The sequence below is a fragment of the Cricetulus griseus genome, chromosome 3 (genome assembly GCF_003668045.3).
Source record: "Cricetulus griseus strain 17A/GY chromosome 3, alternate assembly CriGri-PICRH-1.0, whole genome shotgun sequence".
Lineage (NCBI taxonomy): Eukaryota > Metazoa > Chordata > Mammalia > Rodentia > Cricetidae > Cricetulus > Cricetulus griseus.
In genome coordinates, this window is record NC_048596.1 from 91007064 (window position 1) to 91025740 (window position 18677).

At 42.7% G+C, this 18677-nt stretch overlaps 2 protein-coding genes across 8 annotated transcripts in view; one reads left to right on the forward strand and one right to left on the reverse strand.

Moving 5' to 3' along the window:
• Window positions 1–1377: 1377 nt before the first annotated feature.
• On the reverse strand, window positions 1378–9978 carry Akip1 (A-kinase interacting protein 1). Of its 3 annotated transcripts, none has more exons than XM_027410054.2 (6): window positions 9825–9978; window positions 9457–9681; window positions 8636–8716; window positions 5863–5976; window positions 3965–4045; window positions 1378–1836 (listed from the first exon to the last, which is right to left on the reverse strand). In XM_027410054.2, exons 2-6 carry the CDS (start codon window positions 9673–9675, stop codon window positions 1693–1695), a joined length of 639 nt encoding a protein of 212 aa, XP_027265855.1. In that variant the 5' UTR covers window positions 9676–9681; window positions 9825–9978; the 3' UTR covers window positions 1378–1692. The 3 variants fall into 3 exon arrangements, with proteins under 3 accessions (XP_027265855.1, XP_027265854.1, XP_027265856.1); XM_027410053.2 differs by having other exon boundaries at window positions 9866–9946; XM_027410055.2 differs by lacking the exon at window positions 8636–8716 and having other exon boundaries at window positions 9866–9952.
• Window positions 9979–10004: 26 nt separating this feature from the next.
• Dennd2b (DENN domain containing 2B) overlaps window positions 10005–18677 on the forward strand; it is a 184745-nt gene continuing 176072 nt past the window's right edge. For 4 of the 5 annotated variants that reach the window (XM_027410047.2, XM_027410049.2, XM_027410046.2 and 1 more), the window contains exon 1: window positions 10005–10202. The gene's annotated coding sequence lies outside the window, so the exon portion shown is untranslated. Of the gene's footprint in view, window positions 10203–18316; window positions 18516–18677 lie in introns of all 5 variants that reach the window. The other variant, XM_035442292.1, reaches the window with a different exon arrangement.

The window sequence follows — 18677 nt, forward strand, 5'->3', positions numbered from 1 at the left end:
CTGTTCTTATTATTTTAGAAATGTTGACAGTGTCTGGCTATGTAACCTAGACTAGCCTAGTTCTAGGATTATAGATTCAGATGCCATACTGTCTGTCATAGTCAAGTGGCAAAGATGAGATATGCATTAAGCCATGTGTGAGCTTGGGCTGGAGACAACAACAGGTGACAGAGCTTTTCCCTTTCCAGTTTTGTATCCTTGTAAGGAAATGTACTGCTTGGCTTCTAAATAAGATTTGTTATTGAATCAATACTAAGTACCAGCACTCCATCAGACAGTACTTGATATCAGTGTGTCAAGTTCCAAAGCTTGACTGTCAGTATTCAGCTATACTTGTGATCCTCTAGTATGTGCATCCTCTGCCCTTCAAACATTGCCTTATGCATTCCCTTATAAGGATACAAAGCTAGAAAGAAAGAGTAGCTGTTACCTGCCATTGTCTCCAGCACCGGCCCTACTAACTGATCTTGGTTTTAGGAACAAGACGTTGCCACAATAAGAAAAAAGACAAGGACAATCAACAGGACAGAGTGTGAATTACAGTTGTGGGGACTACCCAGGAGCTAGCCCTGAAAGCCACCAACGTGAAACCATGCAGACTCAACCAGAAGCTGAATACAGACAATGATGTCAGGGCATTGGGACAACCAAAGAAACTTCTTAAGTAGTTTTTCCTGGGGTCATATTCTGTTTGAGGATGGTAAAACTATGTCTCCTTTCCAGAAAACCACACATACCCACCTGTTTTGCATGTCAGAAGGCTTAGAGGACCCACAAAGTTCATCCCAGTCTTCTGGGAGTAAGTGCAAGGATCCCTATAAAATGTTTCCTGCACCTATAAATCCCAAGATTTGGGAAGTTGAAGCTGGCGGATTGCTCCAAATGTGAGGCCAGCCTAGGTGACTGTGTACATCGAGTTCCAGGACAGGCTCCAAAACTACACAGAGAAACCCTGCCTTGAAAAACCAAAAGAAAACAAAACAACAAAAAGCCAATCTTTAAAATTATAGTCAGCATATTAGATTTAAGATTTTTCTCCTAGAGGAAGTTAAGACTAATGAGGCAAACACTTGAAAAGGGGTTAAAAAGAGCGGTTGATCAAGCCTTAACAGAAGGAGGCTGAGCACAGGTTGTAGGTGAGTGAGTGTTTAACAGCACTGCTCCCCTGAGACCTCCTGCAGGTAAGCAGCATTTGGAAGACACCTGTTGTGAGCGGCACAGGAGCTGGTGGTCCTGCACTGGAAGTCCCTCCCAGAGGCCTGACGAACACCTGTTCACAAAAAGGACAGGGCTTGCCCACTGCTGTCTTCTCATAAAATCTACAGTGTACATGGGGGACACTGTTTCTTTCTTTTTAATATCAATAAAATGAATTCCTTTTATTTCCAAATCTCTTCCTTTATTATCATAATCATTATTATTATCATAATTAACACTTTCTTGGGAAATCAGTAGTAAGAGCTGTTTAGACAGCACCATTCCATTATTGTTTTCAGGCACACAGGATGGGGGATTTCTATAATCTCAAGTTAAAAAGAGCTCTGAAAGAGACAGACTCCAGTTCACAAAGGCTGCCCTCTCTACAGCCAGCATTAAAGTAGGATCAACATATCATTCATTATTAAGGCAATTATAATGTAGCTTTATTCTTCTTGTTACTTAAGAGTAAAATGATGGCAGTGATGGTCAACTTCATACGGGGAAGACCAAGTCCACACTTTGCCCTGAGTCAACGGCGACCACATGAGTCTTCCTGGTTAAGGGGCTTGAGCCCACAGTGACGGAATAGGTCCCTGGATACACTTCAATGTAGAGGTCCTTAGAGATGTTCTCAGCCTGGAAGGAAAAGAGGCAAGGTGGTTTCAAGACTGATCTCAGAGCCACTTCAGCATCTCTACCAGGTTGCCTTTTTGTGTCAGAGGTGGGGAGGGATATACAGATATGGGGTCCGGCCTTCAAAGTTCAACTTGGTCATAAGATGGCACTGTTGTTTTGGTGACTCTCATTCTTAATGCTTGTTGCCATCCTTCTAAATCTGTGAGAATACCTACCCTATAAGCAAGCATGTGAAAACTCTGTAAATGAGAAAGTGTTATAGGAACATGACAGATTATGAAAAGAGCACCCGCCAGGTGTGGTTGCTCACATGTTTAATTCTTGCACTCTGGAAGGAGAGGCAGGCAGATCTCTGTGAGTTTGAGGCTAGCCTGGATCTACATAGAGAGTTCCAGGACAGCCAGGGCTTCATAGAAAGAGAAGGACCCTGATTTGAACCTCTCCCCTCCAGCACACACATACACATACCAAAACAAACAAAACAAAACAAAAAAAAAAAAAAGGAAAACCCTAGGTGGAGTAGGAGTTAGGCAGAAGGAAAGGCTGCTTGGGAATCAGAAGTAGAAAATGGTACTTAATGACTGGCAAGGTATGCTGGAATAATATGAGTGACTCTTTTTAATCATGCTTTGCTAGATTCCCTTCAGAAAGATGAGGCATTTTTTCTCTCCTAAGCTAATAATATGAATGGATAACTTCTGTCGCTGAAGCACTGGTTTGGAAGATGGGCTCTTTTATGTTGCAAAGCCTGCTTTTGAAAATGCTGACCTCAAGTGTGTCAGCTACTTCATGTCTGCTCAATGCCTGGAAGGAACCACAGGCAGAGTTGCTATTTTTTATACCACACATGGGAGACTAACGACACTACTGGTCAGAAAATTCTATTGCAGGAATAAGTGATATTTGTGCTTTCATGAAATTTCATCTCACCTTGCCTTGCTGACAGACTTGAGGCCAACATTTTCGAAGGTTACTTTATGTTGTCTTTCTTACACTTCTGAAAAACTAAAGGTCCAACAGCCTTTGACTGATGTGAGGTAGCAAGGACACTGCTCTTTACCAGAGGTCAACTATGTAATATACAGGGCCTCAGAATCACAGCGAAGGATATGCTCCATTCATCTCCATATATGGCAGCACTGAGGTTAGTGTGTATTTGTGTGGAGTTGTGGAGAGATGGCTCAGCAGTTATGAGCACTGGCTTGCTGATCTTGTGGCGGACTCAAGTTTGGATCATAGAACCCAGGCAATGGTGATGACTCACAAAACCCTGTAAATCAAGTTCTAGGGGACCTGAAACCCTCTTCTAGTCTCTGAGGATACCAGGCATGCATGTGGTAGTCATACATACATACATACATACATGAAAGTACAAACGCATATACCTAAAAGAAATCTTAAAAAAAAAAAAAAATCCATCTTCACACTGGAACTCCAGGCCAATCAGAATTACCAAAAGCAGCATTAATGAAGATACCCACAGCTGGAAGCTTGCACTTGTACTAGAAGCAAAAATTTTTAGTTGCTAATAACTCTAGAATATCCGAATCCTGGTTAGTAACAAACTGTAAACAAACAAAAACGTATTTATTGCAGTGATATGTTTCCTTCCTCAGAATTCTAGCTCTTCCAAGTCCCAAACAAACTCCCTAGACTCATACACTACTTATTCCTTGGTCCTGAAAGTGAAAAACTCCTATCTATCTCTCCCCCCCCCCAAACAGAAACATTTCTAATGTTTTGGAACCCAGTATCACCACATGTACATATTCTGGAATTTCAGCAATGGCTGTATTTTACAAGCAGAGGGTCAGACCCTCCTGTTGCTTCAACAGATGGTGGAATTCTAGCAGGAGCCAATGCCAGCCCAGCTGAGTCTAGGAAGTGAGCTGTGAATATTTCACATTCTTTCCAACCACAACTATGAGCTGAGGCACACAGAGCATTCCCCAAGCCTCCAGTGAAGGAAAAGGACACTAAGGAAACAGCATTTTGCACCGACCCTCAAGTGTAAACCTCTCAATTTGAAGAGACCGTAGAGTCCATACAAATGGAAGCCAATTGGTAACAGACCAGCCGGCTTATAGAAGGGTAGTGAAGGCCAGCACATATGGAGCTCTGTACTCACAGGCCAGGATGCCTCTTGAGAATGCTCTGATGTTTGGTAGATGCTTCCTGAATCAACAGATGCCTCTCCTCTGCTGTTTCTCTGTCAAGATAAATATGGATTAGGACCTGAGCTTTGACCTTCTGAAAACAAAGACATTTTCTCTTATCTTACTAGGATTATTTCCTATGCCTTTTCTCATTCGTCACCTGTTATTAGCAATCTGTTCAGTATATTCAGAGCTATTTTTAGTCATGTGTTTTCCATTGTTCCTTTTTTCTTTATGTGAGCTTTGGAGTCTGAAAAACTTGAGTTAAATCCCATGTCCTGTTACTCACTAGCAGGATTCACTTAATTCAGAAACTTGGTCTCCTGGACTGTAACATAGGGCTCCTGGATGGAAGGGAAGATTGAAATGCTAAAGTCATGATACCCAACAGACTTTCATTAAGACAGTTTTGTTCTCTGCTTCACTTAGGAATGGTATTAGTATGGAACATGGATAAAGCCTTAGAGGCGCCTTTCTTTTGTACACCACAGGAAAGAGGAACGTCGCTTTGCCACATATATTCCTCACTTAAGCTCTCTTAGTAGAGATCAGGCCAGGGTGGAAAGGGGATTTCAGGACACAGACTCTAGTGACTCTTCACATCCCAGAGAGGAACTCAAGGGCTCTTGCAGTCTGTACTGAGCCCACGCATATCCCCATGCTCACTCACTCCTGTCATTTTTGCTAAGCCCCATTCACTCTACTGCCCTAGGATGACTCAGAACTAGAGGAGACAGGGATTTGAATCTGGACTTAAGTTTGCTATCTTTGAGTGTAATTAAAGGAGTCCAACAAGAATCAAAGCCAAAAAGCCTACTTCTGTTAAAAGACAGCATGTGAGCTGGACTGTGGTGACACACACCTCTGATTCCATCACTCAGGAGGCAGAGGCAGGGAGATCTCTGTGAGTTCAAGGCCATCCTGGTCTAAAGAGTGAGTTTCAGGACATTCAAGGCTTTACAGAGAAACCCTGTCTTGATAAACAAAAAAGTCCAAATCCAACCAACCAACCAAACAAAACAGAGTGTGTGATGAGGGGCACTAGTTGTTATCTTTATAAAAACCAAGGCAGTGTCAGCTACACTAGAGGCTGAGGAAGAAGGATCACTTGAGACCAGTTCAAGGTCACAGTAGGCAACACAGCAAGACCCTGTCTGAAAAATATTTAATGAGACAACCTCCCCCACTCCCCACATTTCCTTTACAAAAATTATCAGACATGGCAGTATCACTATCTCAGTAAGATATAACTACTAAAATCTCTTTTCTGGGGACTGGAAAGAGTTCAGTGGCTAAGGGCAGAGCACCCATGTTTAGTTCCCAGTACTTACACTAGGTGGCTCACAACCACTTGTTAACTTCAGCTCCAGTGAACCCAACACCCCATGTGCACATACACAGACACACATGTGTAGTTAAAATAAAGTCTTTTGTGTGGGTGTTGAGACAGTCAATATAGCTCTGGCTGTCCTGAAGTTTTCTGTATAGACCAGATCACCTTAAACTCAAGAGAGCCACCTGCCTCTGCCTCTCAAGTGGTAGGATTAAAGACCTATGCCACCATACCTGAATAAGACAATACACTCTTTTGTATTCCTAGATGTATATGGGAATATGTGGTTCTTAAGCCTGCCCAAGAGCCCCACAGCCCAGGTTTACAGTTCAACTGAAGATCCTAGAGTGATATAAATAATCTTAAGTTTTAGACAAATTCCTATTTCTGTAAGTTCTTGGAGGCTATGAAGTGACACATGTCTGCTGAGCACTGGAATGCTGAGTTACACATGTATCTGATGTCACAAAAATCCCACAGTGATTTAGTCTCAATCTTGAGAGGCTACAGGCATTGCATGGAACAACAGACACATACCTGTTCTTGACCATGCCCTATGTCTGAGTACATGGGCATTTCTGGAGGCTTCCTTCTGTGGTAACGGTAGACGTGGGTTGCCCCGCCTTCCTCTGGCATAGATGAATAGTATTTCTAGAGAAATAATGTGAAAGAAAATTTAAATATTATAGCCAAATTTTCAGAAAGACCCTCTGACACTTGTGCACAGTAAGGTTACTGAAGGAAGCATGAGAGAAACAGTAAATTAACTGTCCTTTCCACAGGCCTCAGCCTGAGATGCTAGGACAAGGAAATTGCATTTGGCATGGTTTTGCTGCCACCTGCTGCCTCTGTAGAACGAGAACTCTACCAACTAAATAAAGGTAGGCAGGATCATGTTCTCTGCTAGGGTAAAGGTTTTCACATCTTTGCTTCGATGTCAAGTACATTCACCCTTTCATTTCCTCCCCTGGCAGAATCAGATCAACAATTCTGTGTTTACTTCCAGGTACTCAGACAAGGATGAAGAAAGAATGGAGTAATTTCCTTAAGTGGAAGAAACACAGAAGGCTATAAAACATAAACCTAAAAACCATGCAGCCTTTTGGCCCAGGGTCCCCCACAGGGTAATGGAAAGAGAGGCATCTCTAGTTTAGGAATAATCCAAAAGATCAGAAAAATTACATTCTTCTTGTTTAGTTCCTTCTGCCTCCTCCAAGCTAACCTTAGACTTGCCCTTGACTATGAGTAATGAAAGCATCACAAGCTTGTTTGGAAAATACTGTAGGGACAGTGTCAAAGGAATGTGGTGAGAGGAATGAGAAGCTGGGGAGAGAACTTGGGACATGGACCTATGACATTTTAAGGGCCGCTTTAAAATTGTGGAGCCAAACCCAGAATACTTTTCTAAATCTTCAAAATGCCAAGAAGTTCTGAAGTGCCATTCTGTAATAGGATTGAAACAGAACATTGCTGAAAACCTACACGAAGAACACCAGTTTGCTAAAGATCAAAGACAACTATTATTTGACTGAACCACGAACCAACTGTCTAAGTAGAGCTGAGGTCATACATTGTTCTATAGCCACCTTAGGACAATTAAGAACATTAAAAATGTTCTCTGAACTTTATCTCACTGGTTGAAATCCCATTGTAATTTAAAGAATGTTTGTAAAAGATAGAAGTTGGGTATGACAGTGAATATCTATAATCCCTGCACTCAGAAAGTGGAAGCAAGGAGAAGAGAGTTCAAAACTATGTTAGTAGCAAGTCTGAGGTCAGCCTGGCAGTTTGGGGACCTTTACATCTGGATCTGGGAAGCATAGCAAAATCAATTCCTTTCCATCTCACTTATACACCAGTATCCTTAAATCCAGGCCACTCACATGTAAAGCCTGGTGTGATTCTGAGAAAATTTCCTTCAGTGTTGGTTTGTCTGCCTTTAACATCCATCCCCTCAAACTTAGTGTATGGGTTTCAGAACTTAAAATCTGTGTACTCATGTCAATGAATAAATCTTGCATAGTATTTTGATAATTTGCTATTCATCCCTCAGTGGAAATCAAAGAAGTAAACAATAAAATTTGGGACTTCAGAAATCTAAACTTTACCATGAGAAGCTAAAGAACACAATGAGGAGTGCTTCATGTCCAGAAGTGTCCCAACTTCTCATTGCTCTGGTCACATGCCTTAGGTTAGGCTTAAGAGTGACCAACTGGCTCCTTTAATTCTAGCACTCGGGAGGCAGAGGCAGGTGGATCTCTGTGAGTTCGAGGCCAGCCTGGTCTCCAGAGCGAGTGCCAGGATAGGCTCCAAAGCTACACAGAGAAACCCTGTCTCGAAAAACAAAAAAAAAAAAAAAAAAAAAAAGTGACCAACTGGCTAACTGAAAGTTACAGACCATGGTTTGATCTTTGGGAGGCAGGTCTTGCCATTAAAAACAGCACACCTGCACCTGTTTCATATGGTCATCTCTGTCACCAACACCTGTTTATGAACCCACTGGGACATTCACCATGAACTGGAAACAAACTTTGAAGGTTAAGACAACATACAAGCTGGGTAGTAGTGGTACACACCCTTTTTTAAAATTTATTATGTATACAATGTTCTACTTGTACATTTGCCTGCCCGTCAGAAGAGGGAAGAAGGCACCAGATCTCATTACACATGGTTGTGAGCCACCATGTGGTTGCTGGGAATTGAACTCATGACCTCTGGAAGAGCAGCCAGTGATTTTAAATTCTGAGCCATCTTTCCAGCCCCCGGGACACACCTTTAATCCCAGCACTGGAGAGGCAGAGACAGGTGGATCTCTGTGAGTTCGAGGCCAGCCTGGTCCACAGAGTGAGTTCCCGGACAGCCTGGGCTGTTTTACAGAGAAACCCTGTCTTGAAAAACAAAACAAATACAAAAGAGACCTAACATATGGGCTTTCATGAAATTTTTGATTCAGCACATTTTGAAAGCAAAACTAGTTAGGAGTGATCCTGAAGATTTTAATTTAATTTCAAAGGGAAAAGCAAACATTCTCAAATTAGACTTAATTGCAGAATTCAGGAAATAAACACCACACTCGTCCTCTCTACCACTGAGAACTCAATGAGGGCAAAGACCTTTTCTGGTTTGTTTACTGATGTATCTTCAACAACTAGAGTTAGGATGAATAAATATTTGTTGGATGAATTCTAACTTGTATTTACCACCTGACTTATATGAACCTGCTCATTAAGGTTTGTAGGTCCAGGACAGAGGAACTCTGAGTCTTCCCAAGCACAGATCAGGAGCACAGTGTGAACTCACACCAACTTACCCCACACTGACTTGAAGTATAGTCCATGAATTCAGCTATTGTTCTGAAGGAAGCACTAAGAGTCGGGCGCCTTTCTTCTCTCTATTTGAATAAATGGCAAGTCATAGGTGAAACCTACAATTCCCTACAGGAAAGGACATCATTTGAGAAATCGCCTTTTTCATTTTTCAGGAAAGCTTCTGCAAGCTGAAATTGGGAACAAGGATCTTGCTGAGAAAGAGTTCTAACTCAGTAAACTAATGCAATTTATCCAGTAACTAAAATAATAGGTTAGCTGGCTTTACTTACTATCAAGTAGCAGAAAAAAGAAACTGTTATTGTTGGTTAGGGTTTTTGAGACAGGGTCACATGTGCTCTAGACTGATCCTTCTGCCCAGATCTCCCAAGTTCTGGCACCACACTATGGCATCTCAATATGTAAACCTAGCTGGCCGGAAACTTGTTATGTAGACCAGGCTAACCTCGAACTCAGAGATTTGTCTACTTCTGAGTCCTGGGTGCTAAGATTAAAGACGTGCACCACCACACTCCGCAAGAAACTATATTTTAAAAGTAACAATACCACGATTCTTTTGTTACTAATAAAGACTCGGTCACACTGTGCCGGTGCACAATCCCTTTAAAACTAGTACTTGAGGCGTAGGCAGGAGTTCAAGGCCAGCCTGGGCTACCTAAGACTGTATAAAATAATAAAAGGTGTCAGAAGGACTTTTCTGCTCTTTGTCCAGATATTTTGCATCTTTTGGCCTTGGGAGGTTCCCACCGGCCCAGTGGAAGGCCGAGAATGACTGGGTAGTCAGTCCCCCAGCTCGCGCCCTCACCTCTCCTAGGGGGCGCTGGGGACCGGGGACCGACCATCGTTCCTGGTAGGGGCCCTGGCGGTACAGGACCCCTATGCTGCCTTTGGATCGCTCTGGAGAATGCCAGTTCACTGCCCTTCTCTTGGCGCGCTCCAGCACTTCCCTCCCCAGTCGAGCCGATCGCTGCAGCGAGCGCCGGTCCACCCCGGTTAGCGCCGCGGTCGCCAGACTGTACTCCATGTTTCCCTGGGCACACACACAGACATCGGCGCGTCAGCCGCACCCAGGCCCGGATCCCGGAGGAAGCTTCCCCCGCAACTCCAGCTCTCCCTCCGCCCGCATCTTGCGCTCCAATTTGGGGACTAGAAGGCAGGACCCCTGGCCCTTACACTTCCGCCTCCCGGGGCCTGGGTGCGGCCCCTCACCGGACCTGCTTCTCTAGGAGCATGCGCACAGCCCTTTCCCGGACACGCCTGCGTTCCCGCGGTCGCCCTGTCGCGCCAGTTGCCGGGCTTACTGCTGGTCGCCGTGGGCGGGGCCTGGAGGTGGGCGGGGCCGGGCTGGAGGGGCACGTGGTCCTGGCTCAATCTAGCTACTAACGCGACTGAGGTGCTTGTTGTTCGAGGTCTTTCCCGCCCCGTCGGATCAGTGTGAATCCCGGGGCTTGTTGCGCCAAAAAATTTGTGTGAATAGGTTCTGCGGCGGCTCTTTCGTTCCACTTTTGTGTGAGGAGGTGATGAGTCTAGCTGAACAACACGACTGAGGAGGTACGGTTGGGAAAAGGGCGATCTGTCAGAAGAGCGCTCAAGGCTGGGGATGGGGTCCAGACAGAGGAGGCCTTGGGGCTGTGGGTATGACCCAAAGACTTCAGGGAATTCCAGAGGAGCCTCTCTCTCTCTCTCTCTCTCTCTCTCTCTCTCTCTCTCTCTCTCTGTGATCATTCCCTCCCTGAAGCTTCTTCATTCCTCCCTTGAAAGGATGGATTCACAATTTTGTTTGTGAATTTTGGTGCTTTTGTTGTTTGTTTTTTGAGACAGAGAATCCCTATGTAGCCTTGGCTGGGCTGGAGACTCACTATGTAGACCAGGCTGTCCCCCAGTCTCTTCCTCTTGGGATCTGGACCCACCTTTCAAGCATTAATCACATCAAAGTAAGAAATGGGTCATTTGTCTTTCATAATACCACTGGGTTATGGTGACAGCCCCAAGTCTCAGCACTAGTGACCCAGCAGCATCCCCTGATGCTTTAAGGAACACTTCTCAGCGGGAGTGGGGTGGGGTGGGGGGGTGGGTCCCTTACAAGACAAAAAGGAATTCTCAGTCTTTAGGTAGTATCAATGGATGGGCTTGATTAGCCATCTGAATTCACTTATTTTAAGTTTATAATTCAATGAACTTTAACAAAATCTCAGAGTTGTACTAATATCATCACAGCCCTGCTTTGTAATATTTTAGTTAACTGAAAATGCAATGTTGGGTCCGAGAGGTGATTTGGGAGGGAGGCTCAGGGGAAACATTTGTCATACAAGCCTAACTAACTGAGTTTGATTCCTGGAATCTATGTAAAAAGCCACATGCTGTAGTGTGCATCTGCTAACCTGGCTCTCCTACAGTGATATGGGTGGTGAAGACAGGAAATTTGGCTAGAAATCCTGGACTAGCTAGCTTGAACAAGCAAGACCCTGCCTCAAACAAAGTGGGAAGGTGAGAACTCACTCCCAAAAGTTGTCCTCTGACCTCCACACACATTCTTGGCATATCTTTGACACATTCACACACACACATAAAAAAATAAAGAAGTAGTCTAGTATCCACCATTTATAATAAATTCTCATTCCTACTTCTGGACCTAGGTAACCCCTATTCTGATTGCTGCCTCCATGACTTTGCCTTTTTCTGGAAATTCATATAAATAGAATCATATGATATGTGGCCCTTTTGGACTGGTCTCTTTCACTTAGATTACTTTGAGGTTCATCAGAGTTTAGTATATATCAGTACTTCATTCTTTTTATGGATAAGTAATATTCCACTATATGAATATATTGTATTTTGTTTGTTTATTCATGACTTGGATTATTTCCAGTATGAGAGCTGTTCTGATAATACATATAAGATTCTATGGACATTTTCGTTTCTCTTGAGCAGATATTTGTAAGTGAAACTTTTGAGGGTATTATAAATTTATATTTATATTTATATTACAAGAAACTACCAAAATATTATCCAGAGTGACTGTACTGTTTTATATCCCCACAACTGATAGTTTTTCCTCATCCATTCTAGCATTTGTTGTTTTCTTTACCTTTTATGTTTGTTTGTTTGTTTGTTTGTTTGAGACAAGGTTTCTCTGTGTGACAGGCTCTGGCTGTCCCAGAACTTTTTGTAGACCAGGCTGGCCTCTGCCTCCCAAGTGCTGAGATTAAAGGCATGCACCACTACAGACCACCATTTGTTTTTTTTTTTTAATTTTTAAAATTTTTAAAATTTTTACTACTGCTCTGAGTGTGAAGTAGCAGCTCATTGAGGGTTCAATTAATATTTCCATAATGACTAGTGCTGCTGTCGGCCTTTTTCTTGTCATTCCTACCTGTTCCTGTTTCTTTGCCAAAATATCTGCTCAAATCCTTTATTCTTTTTTTTTTTTTTTTTTAAGGTGACCTCTCTGGATTTTATTATGTCGTTAGCAAATAGTATGAGGTACATTTTCTAGAATTGGCTCCCTCTGTTTCTACTGTGTTTTGAATGTTCATGTTGAAACTTAATGCTCAACAACATTAAGAGGAACAAGATTGTTGGTGGTTAGGTTGAGAGCTTTGTCCTTATGGATTGACAACCTTTATTCGGCTGGGGGCAACCTTTATTCGTTTTTTAAATATGGTTTGTGTGTCGATTTAAAAAAAATATTAATGAGTTCTAATTCTGAGCAAATGATTCCTTATTGGATATATGGTTTGTATTTTCTCACAGTCTATTCTATATTTCTTTTTTTAAATTTTTTTTCAGTGCTGGGGATTAAAATACTCAGGGCCATTTGCATACTAGTCAAGTGCTTTACTCCTGAGTTGTAGCCCTTCATTTTATTTGCTGTAAAAGTGTGTCCTCAGAGCAAAACAGCTACCATCTTCATCAGATCAGCTGTGCTTGCTTGCAAGTGTCCATGTTTTATGTCTGTGGACTGTTGACATTCCCTAACAGAAGGAAGAGGTGAGGAGAGTCATTGAACCTTTACCCGAGTCTCCAACCATGCCTCCCAGTAATATGTATGCAATTATGCCCTAATTGCTTCGGGGCCCAGGACTCAGGGAGAGGCTTTAGTATGTAGGCTGGGAAAGAAAAAGGGAAGGGCCTCTATCTTTGTGGCTTTGAGGAAGCCAGCATCCAGACCTCTTCCTGTGTGACAGCTTGTGAATCACTCAGGATGGTGCCCATAACCCCTCACCTCTCACTCTGTAAATAAGCCTAACAAACTCATTGGTTTCCCAGAATGTACTTCGGTGGAATCATATTGTGGTTTATTGTTGGGACCTTATAAAGAGATCCTTCCCAAGGAAGGAATTATCACAACAATGTGTGTGTGTGTGTGTGTGTGTGTGTGTGTGTGTGTGTGTGTGTGTGTGTGTTGTATATGTAGAGGTTATAGGTTGATATTGGATGTCCTCCTCAGTTGAGTTTTATCTTAGTTTTAGAGACTTGGTCTCTCACTGACCTGGAGCTTACCAATTTGGTTAGAATAGTTGGCTAGCGAGCTCCAGAAACCCGCTTGTCTCTGCCTACCCAGTAACAGATAATGAATATACATTGCCATGTCTAGCTTTTATGTGGGTGCTGAACATCTGGGTGGTCTCAACTCAGGTTCCTATGTTTTCATGGCAAACATCTATTAAGTCTCTCCTTATCTACCTTCAATTTTTTTCTTTTTAAAAAAGATTTACTTTGTATGCATTTGAGTGTTTGCCTGCATACACTGGTGCTAGAAGAGAATATAATATAATCTGGAACTAGAATTACAGATGGTTGAGAGCTACCATGTGGATGATGGAAACTGAACCCCAATCTTCTGGAGAACAGCCAGTGTTCTTTTTTTTTAATTCTTTAATTACTACTCATATTTACATATCCATCCCCCCCCCATTCCTTCACCTTCCCAGGCGCCCATGTTCCCTACCAACCCCCCCAACCCATCCCCAAACTCCTCCCCAGGGATAGTGAGGCCCTCCACCAGGGACCTTCAAAGTCTGTCATATCATTTGGGGGAGGGTCTAGGCCCCCCTTGCTGTATCTGGGCTGCAATAGTATCCCTCAATAGGGAATGGGCTCCCAAAGTCCATTTGTGCTCTAGGGTTAAAGACTGACTCCACTGTTAGAGGTCCCATAGACTGTCTTGGCCTCCTAGCTGGCACCCACATTCAGAGGGCTTGATTCGGTCCAATGTTGTTTCCACAGCTTTATGACTAGGGTCTCTATGCTCTCACTAGGTCAGGTCAACTGTTTCTGTGGGTTTCTGCAGCACTGTCTTAGCTTCTTTGCTCATCCCTTAATTGGATTCCAGGGGTATGCTTAGCAGTGGGTGCCTGTTTCTGCTTCGAACAGCTACTGGATGAAGGCTCTAGGAATGGTAACCAAGGTAGACACCAAACTCATTATAGGGGAAGGGCATCAATGGCATCTTCTCCACCACTGCTTGGATTCTTAGTTGAGGTCATCCCTGTGGAACTCCTAACATTTCCTCTGTGCCATACCTCTCCCCATACCTGTACTGTCTCCCTCTATCAAGGAATCTCCTTTCTTGCATCCTCTATTCCTCCCCTGTCTCAGTCCTCTTGTTCTTCCACCCCCTCCCCTTCTTCCTTTCCCACCTCCTCCTTCTCCACCCATGCCCTGTGATCCCACTTTGTTCAGGAGTTCTTGTCCCCCTCCCCTTCTTCAAGGGACAATGCAGTCTTCTCTTGAGGTCCTCCTTGTTTCCTAGCTCCTCTGGCAGTGTGGATTGTAGACTGGTAATCCTTTGCTCTATGTCTAAAAATCATATATAAGTGAGTACATACCATGTTTATCTTTTTGTGACTGGATTACCTCACTTAGGATGGATTTTTCCTAGTTCCATCCATTTGCCTGCAAATTTCAAGATTCCATTGTTTTTTGTTTTTTGTTTTCTGCTGAGTAGTACTCCATTGTGTAAATGTACCACATTTTCTATATCCATTCTTCAGTTGAGGGACATCTAGGTTGCTTCTATGTTCTGGCTATCACAAATAATGCTGCAATGAACATAGTTGAACATATGTCTTTATTGTATTAATGTGCATTCTTTGGGTATATGCCTAAGAGAGGAATTGCTGGATCTTGAGGTAGATTGATTCCCATGAGAAACCGCCATACTGATTTCCAAAGTGGTTGTACAAGTTTGCACTCCCACCAGCAATGGAGGAGTGTCCCTCTTTCTCCTCATCCTCTCCAGCATAGACTGTCATTGGTGTTTTTGATTTTAGCTATTCTGACAGGAGTAAGATGGTATCTTAGAGTTGTTTTGAGCTGCATTTCCCTGATGGCTAAGGGTGTTGAGCACTTTCTCAAGTGTCTTTCAGCCATTTTAGATTTCTCTGTTGAGAATTCTCTATTTAGTTCTGCACTCCACTTTTTATTTGCATTGTTTGGTGTTTTGGTGGCTAGTTTCTTGAGTTCATTGTATATTTTGGTGATCAGCCCTCTGTCAGATGTGGGGTTGGTGTAGATCTTTTCCCATTCTGTGGGCTGGCATTTTGTCTTGCTGACTGTGTCCTTTGCCTTACAAAAGCTTCTCAATTTCAGGAGGTCCTATTTATTAATTGTCGATCTCAAAGTTTGTGCTACTGGTGTTATGTTCAGAAAGCGGTCTCCTGTCCCAATGTGTTGGAGGGTACCACCTACCTTCTCTTCTAGGAGCTTCAGCCACTGAAGGCATCTCTACATTAACTACTGAGACATCTCTCCAGCTCTACTTTCATTTTCCTTAAAATATTTTTCTTTTGAGATTTATTTTATGTGTATGTGCCTTTTGTCTGTTTGTATGCATGTGCATCAAAGGCATGCAGTGCCTGTGGAGGCCAGTAGACGACATTATGATGTCTCACCTGCTTGTATGTATGTATTCTATATGCTTGTAGTGCCTATGGAAGACAGAAGGCATCAGATCCCCTGGGACTGGAGTTACTAACAGTTGTGAGCCTCCATGTAGGTTCTGGGAATCAAACCTGGGTCTTCTAGAAGAGCAGCAAGTGCTCTTAACCATGGCCATCTCTCCATACTCTGTCTCTCCCTTTTCATTTTATTAATGGTATCTTTTTGAAGCACCAAGTCTTAAATTATGATGAAGTCCAATTTACTATTTTCTTCTATGGGTTGTGCTCTTGGTATTTATATGTAATTTTTGCCTAATGCAACATTTTTCTTCTGTCTTCTAAAATTTTAGTATTTTATTTAGTTTAATTTGTATATATCCTATATGAGGTATAAACTCATCTCTTCAGATACCATTTGTCTGAAAGACGATCTTTTCATTAGATGGCATTTGTACCTTTGTCAAAAGTCAGTTGACTATAAGTATACAGAAATTAATTTCTGGTCTTTTAATTCTGTTCCATTGATCCATATCTATGGCATATGCCATACTCTCTTGATTATTGTAATTTTATGGTAAGTCTAAAAATTGAGAAGTATAGAAATGGCATACAAACTGTGTTCTGTACTTTCAAAGTTGTTTTGATATTCTAGGTTATTTATATTTCAAGAAATATGTAAAGTTCTGCATAAAGACTTCTGAGGTTCTGAAAGGGATCGAGTTGAACTTTTAGGTCAGTTTGGGAGAACTGCAATCCTAGTAGTATTGGAGGGCTAGGGAGATGGCCCAGTGATTAAGAGGGCTTGCTTCTCTTCCAGAGGATCCCAGCACCCACATTAAGGATCTCATCATTGCCTTCTCTTGGCCTCCACAGTCACCCGCTCACACGTGTGACACACATAGGCACATGCACATATATATAAATAAAAGTAAATCTTAAGAAAACATATTGGCTGGGCCATGGTGGCTTGCACCTTTAATCTCAGCACTTGGGAGGCAGAAGCAGGTGGATCTCTGTGAGTTTGAGGCCAGCCTGGTCTACAGAGTGAGTTCCAAGACAGCTCGGGCTTTTACACAGTGAAACCTGGTCTTGAGGAAAAAAAAGAAAGAAAGAAAAGGAAAAAAGAAAGAAAGAAAACATTGGACTTTTGGATTCATGAACATAGAATATCTATACATTTATTTCATCAGTGTTATAGAGTGATTATTGTTTGTGTCTTGCTTTTCCTGTTGCTGTGATAAAACACTCTGACAGAGCGTGTGAAGGGATTACTGTGACGCACAGTTCCAGGATACTGGGAAGTCCTGATATCAGGCAATTGAAGCAGCTGCTCATGTTGCATCTACAGTCAGGAAGCAGAGAATGATTGATAGGGCCTAATTTTGGTTAGTGACATTTTGTCTCAGTCCACCAATGAGTAGCTTACAAGATAATGATGAGTTCTGCATTTGAAATTTTGTACCAGACTGCATTATACTTCATGCTCCCACACCCTTATTTGGAAAATATTCTTTCTGCAGCCAATCAAGGCCTGACCAGCTAGCCTAAAGCTTACTCCTATCCTATTCCCTATAAAGCTCACTTCCCAAACCCTCCCTGGGGCTACATCTCTTCCCATCCTGAGTGTAGCCTGGAGGATTTAATAAAAGCCTGCTTAGTACCTGGTTAGTGTCTCCAGGCTTATTTTCTTTCAATGATTGCTGTTGTTTAGCTAGCTTTCTCTTTTTTATAGAGTCTAGGGTCCAAGTGCAGGAAATGGTGCCATCCACTTTTACGGTGGTCCTCTTGCCTCAGTTAACCCAATCAAGCAGTCCCTCACAGGTGTACCCAGAGGCTTGTCTTCTAGGTGTCTATATTCTGATATGTTGGCAATCAATATTAACTATCATTCTTTCTTTTTGCCCTTCCTCCCTCTCCACCTCCCCTACTTCTGGCCTTCCTCCTTCCTTCTTCCCCCCAGCTCCTTTCTTATTAATTTATTTTTGAGACAGGGTCTTAACTATTCTGGCTTAGTCTCAATCCTCCCTTTCTCCCTCCCTCCCTCTCTTCTTCCCTCCCTCCCTCTCTCTCCTTCCTTTTTTTTTTTTTTTCTTCGAGACAGGGTTTTTCTGTGTAGCTTTGGAGCCTAGCCTGGAACTCACTCTAGAGACCAGGCTGGCCTCGAACTCACAGAGATCCGCCTGCCTCTGCCTCATGAGTGGTGGGATCAAAGGCGTGCGCCACCAACACCCGGCTCCTTTTTTTTTTTTTTTAAGACAAGGTCTTATTATGTATACCTTTACTGGCCTAGACTTCACAATATGTACCTGGCTAGTTTGGAACTCAGAGATCTGCCTGCCTCTGCCCCACAACTGCTGGTGTGAACCTTAGAACAAATTTTCTTTGATCTTAATAATAAAAACTTGGAATCAGCTATCATGGGGTGAAAGCTGAAGGATTAGAGAAGCAGAGCTGCCAGCCACTGTGAGTTCTTACCTCTACCAATGCTCTGACTAAAGGGATGATCCTGTCCTCAGACTGTCTCCTTAGACTGCAACTTCAGACTGACAGCTGCTCAGACTGCACTGCTCCTGTCTCCTCCCACCTTATATTCCTCTCACTTCCCAGCCATATCACTCCTGTCTCTACCTCCCTAGTGTTGGGATTAAAGGCATGTGATCCCATGTGCTAGGATCACCTTTGTGTGAACTCTGTTTCTCTTTTAGACTAGATCAGTTTTGTGTAGCCCAGGGTGGGCCTTGAACTAACAGAGATCCGTCTACCTCTATCTGTTGATTCCAGGGATTAAAAGTATGTACCACTACTGCCTGACCTCTATTGCTAACTAGTGTGGCTGTGCACTCTGATCTTCGGCAAGCTTTATTTGTTAGATCATAAACAAAATACCACCACAGTGAACAACTACACCCAGCTAGTTTCAGTCTTGAAGCATAGCTGAGAATGACCTTGAATTCAAGATTCTGTTGCCTCCATCTCCCAGGTACTGTTCAGTCCTGCATTTCTTGTAACAAATGTATTAAATATTTTATGCTATTATGAATGTAATAGTTTTCTGCTTCATTTTAGGGTTATTTATTGCTAGTGTATAGGAATATAGTTGGCTTTTTCTCCTGTGACATTAATGAATTTACTAATTAATTCT

What these genes read in the sequence shown, in the direction of transcription:
- Akip1 (XM_027410053.2), bottom strand. An exon ending in TAGGGCATGGTCAAGAACAG is followed by an intron (nt 4,046 to 5,862) that starts GTATGTGTCTGT and finishes TTATCTTGACAG; the next exon opens with AGAAACAGCAGAGGAGAGGC. An exon ending in CTCAAGAGGCATCCTGGCCT is followed by an intron (nt 1,837 to 3,964) that starts GTGAGTACAGAG and finishes TTTTCCTTCCAG; the next exon opens with GCTGAGAACATCTCTAAGGA.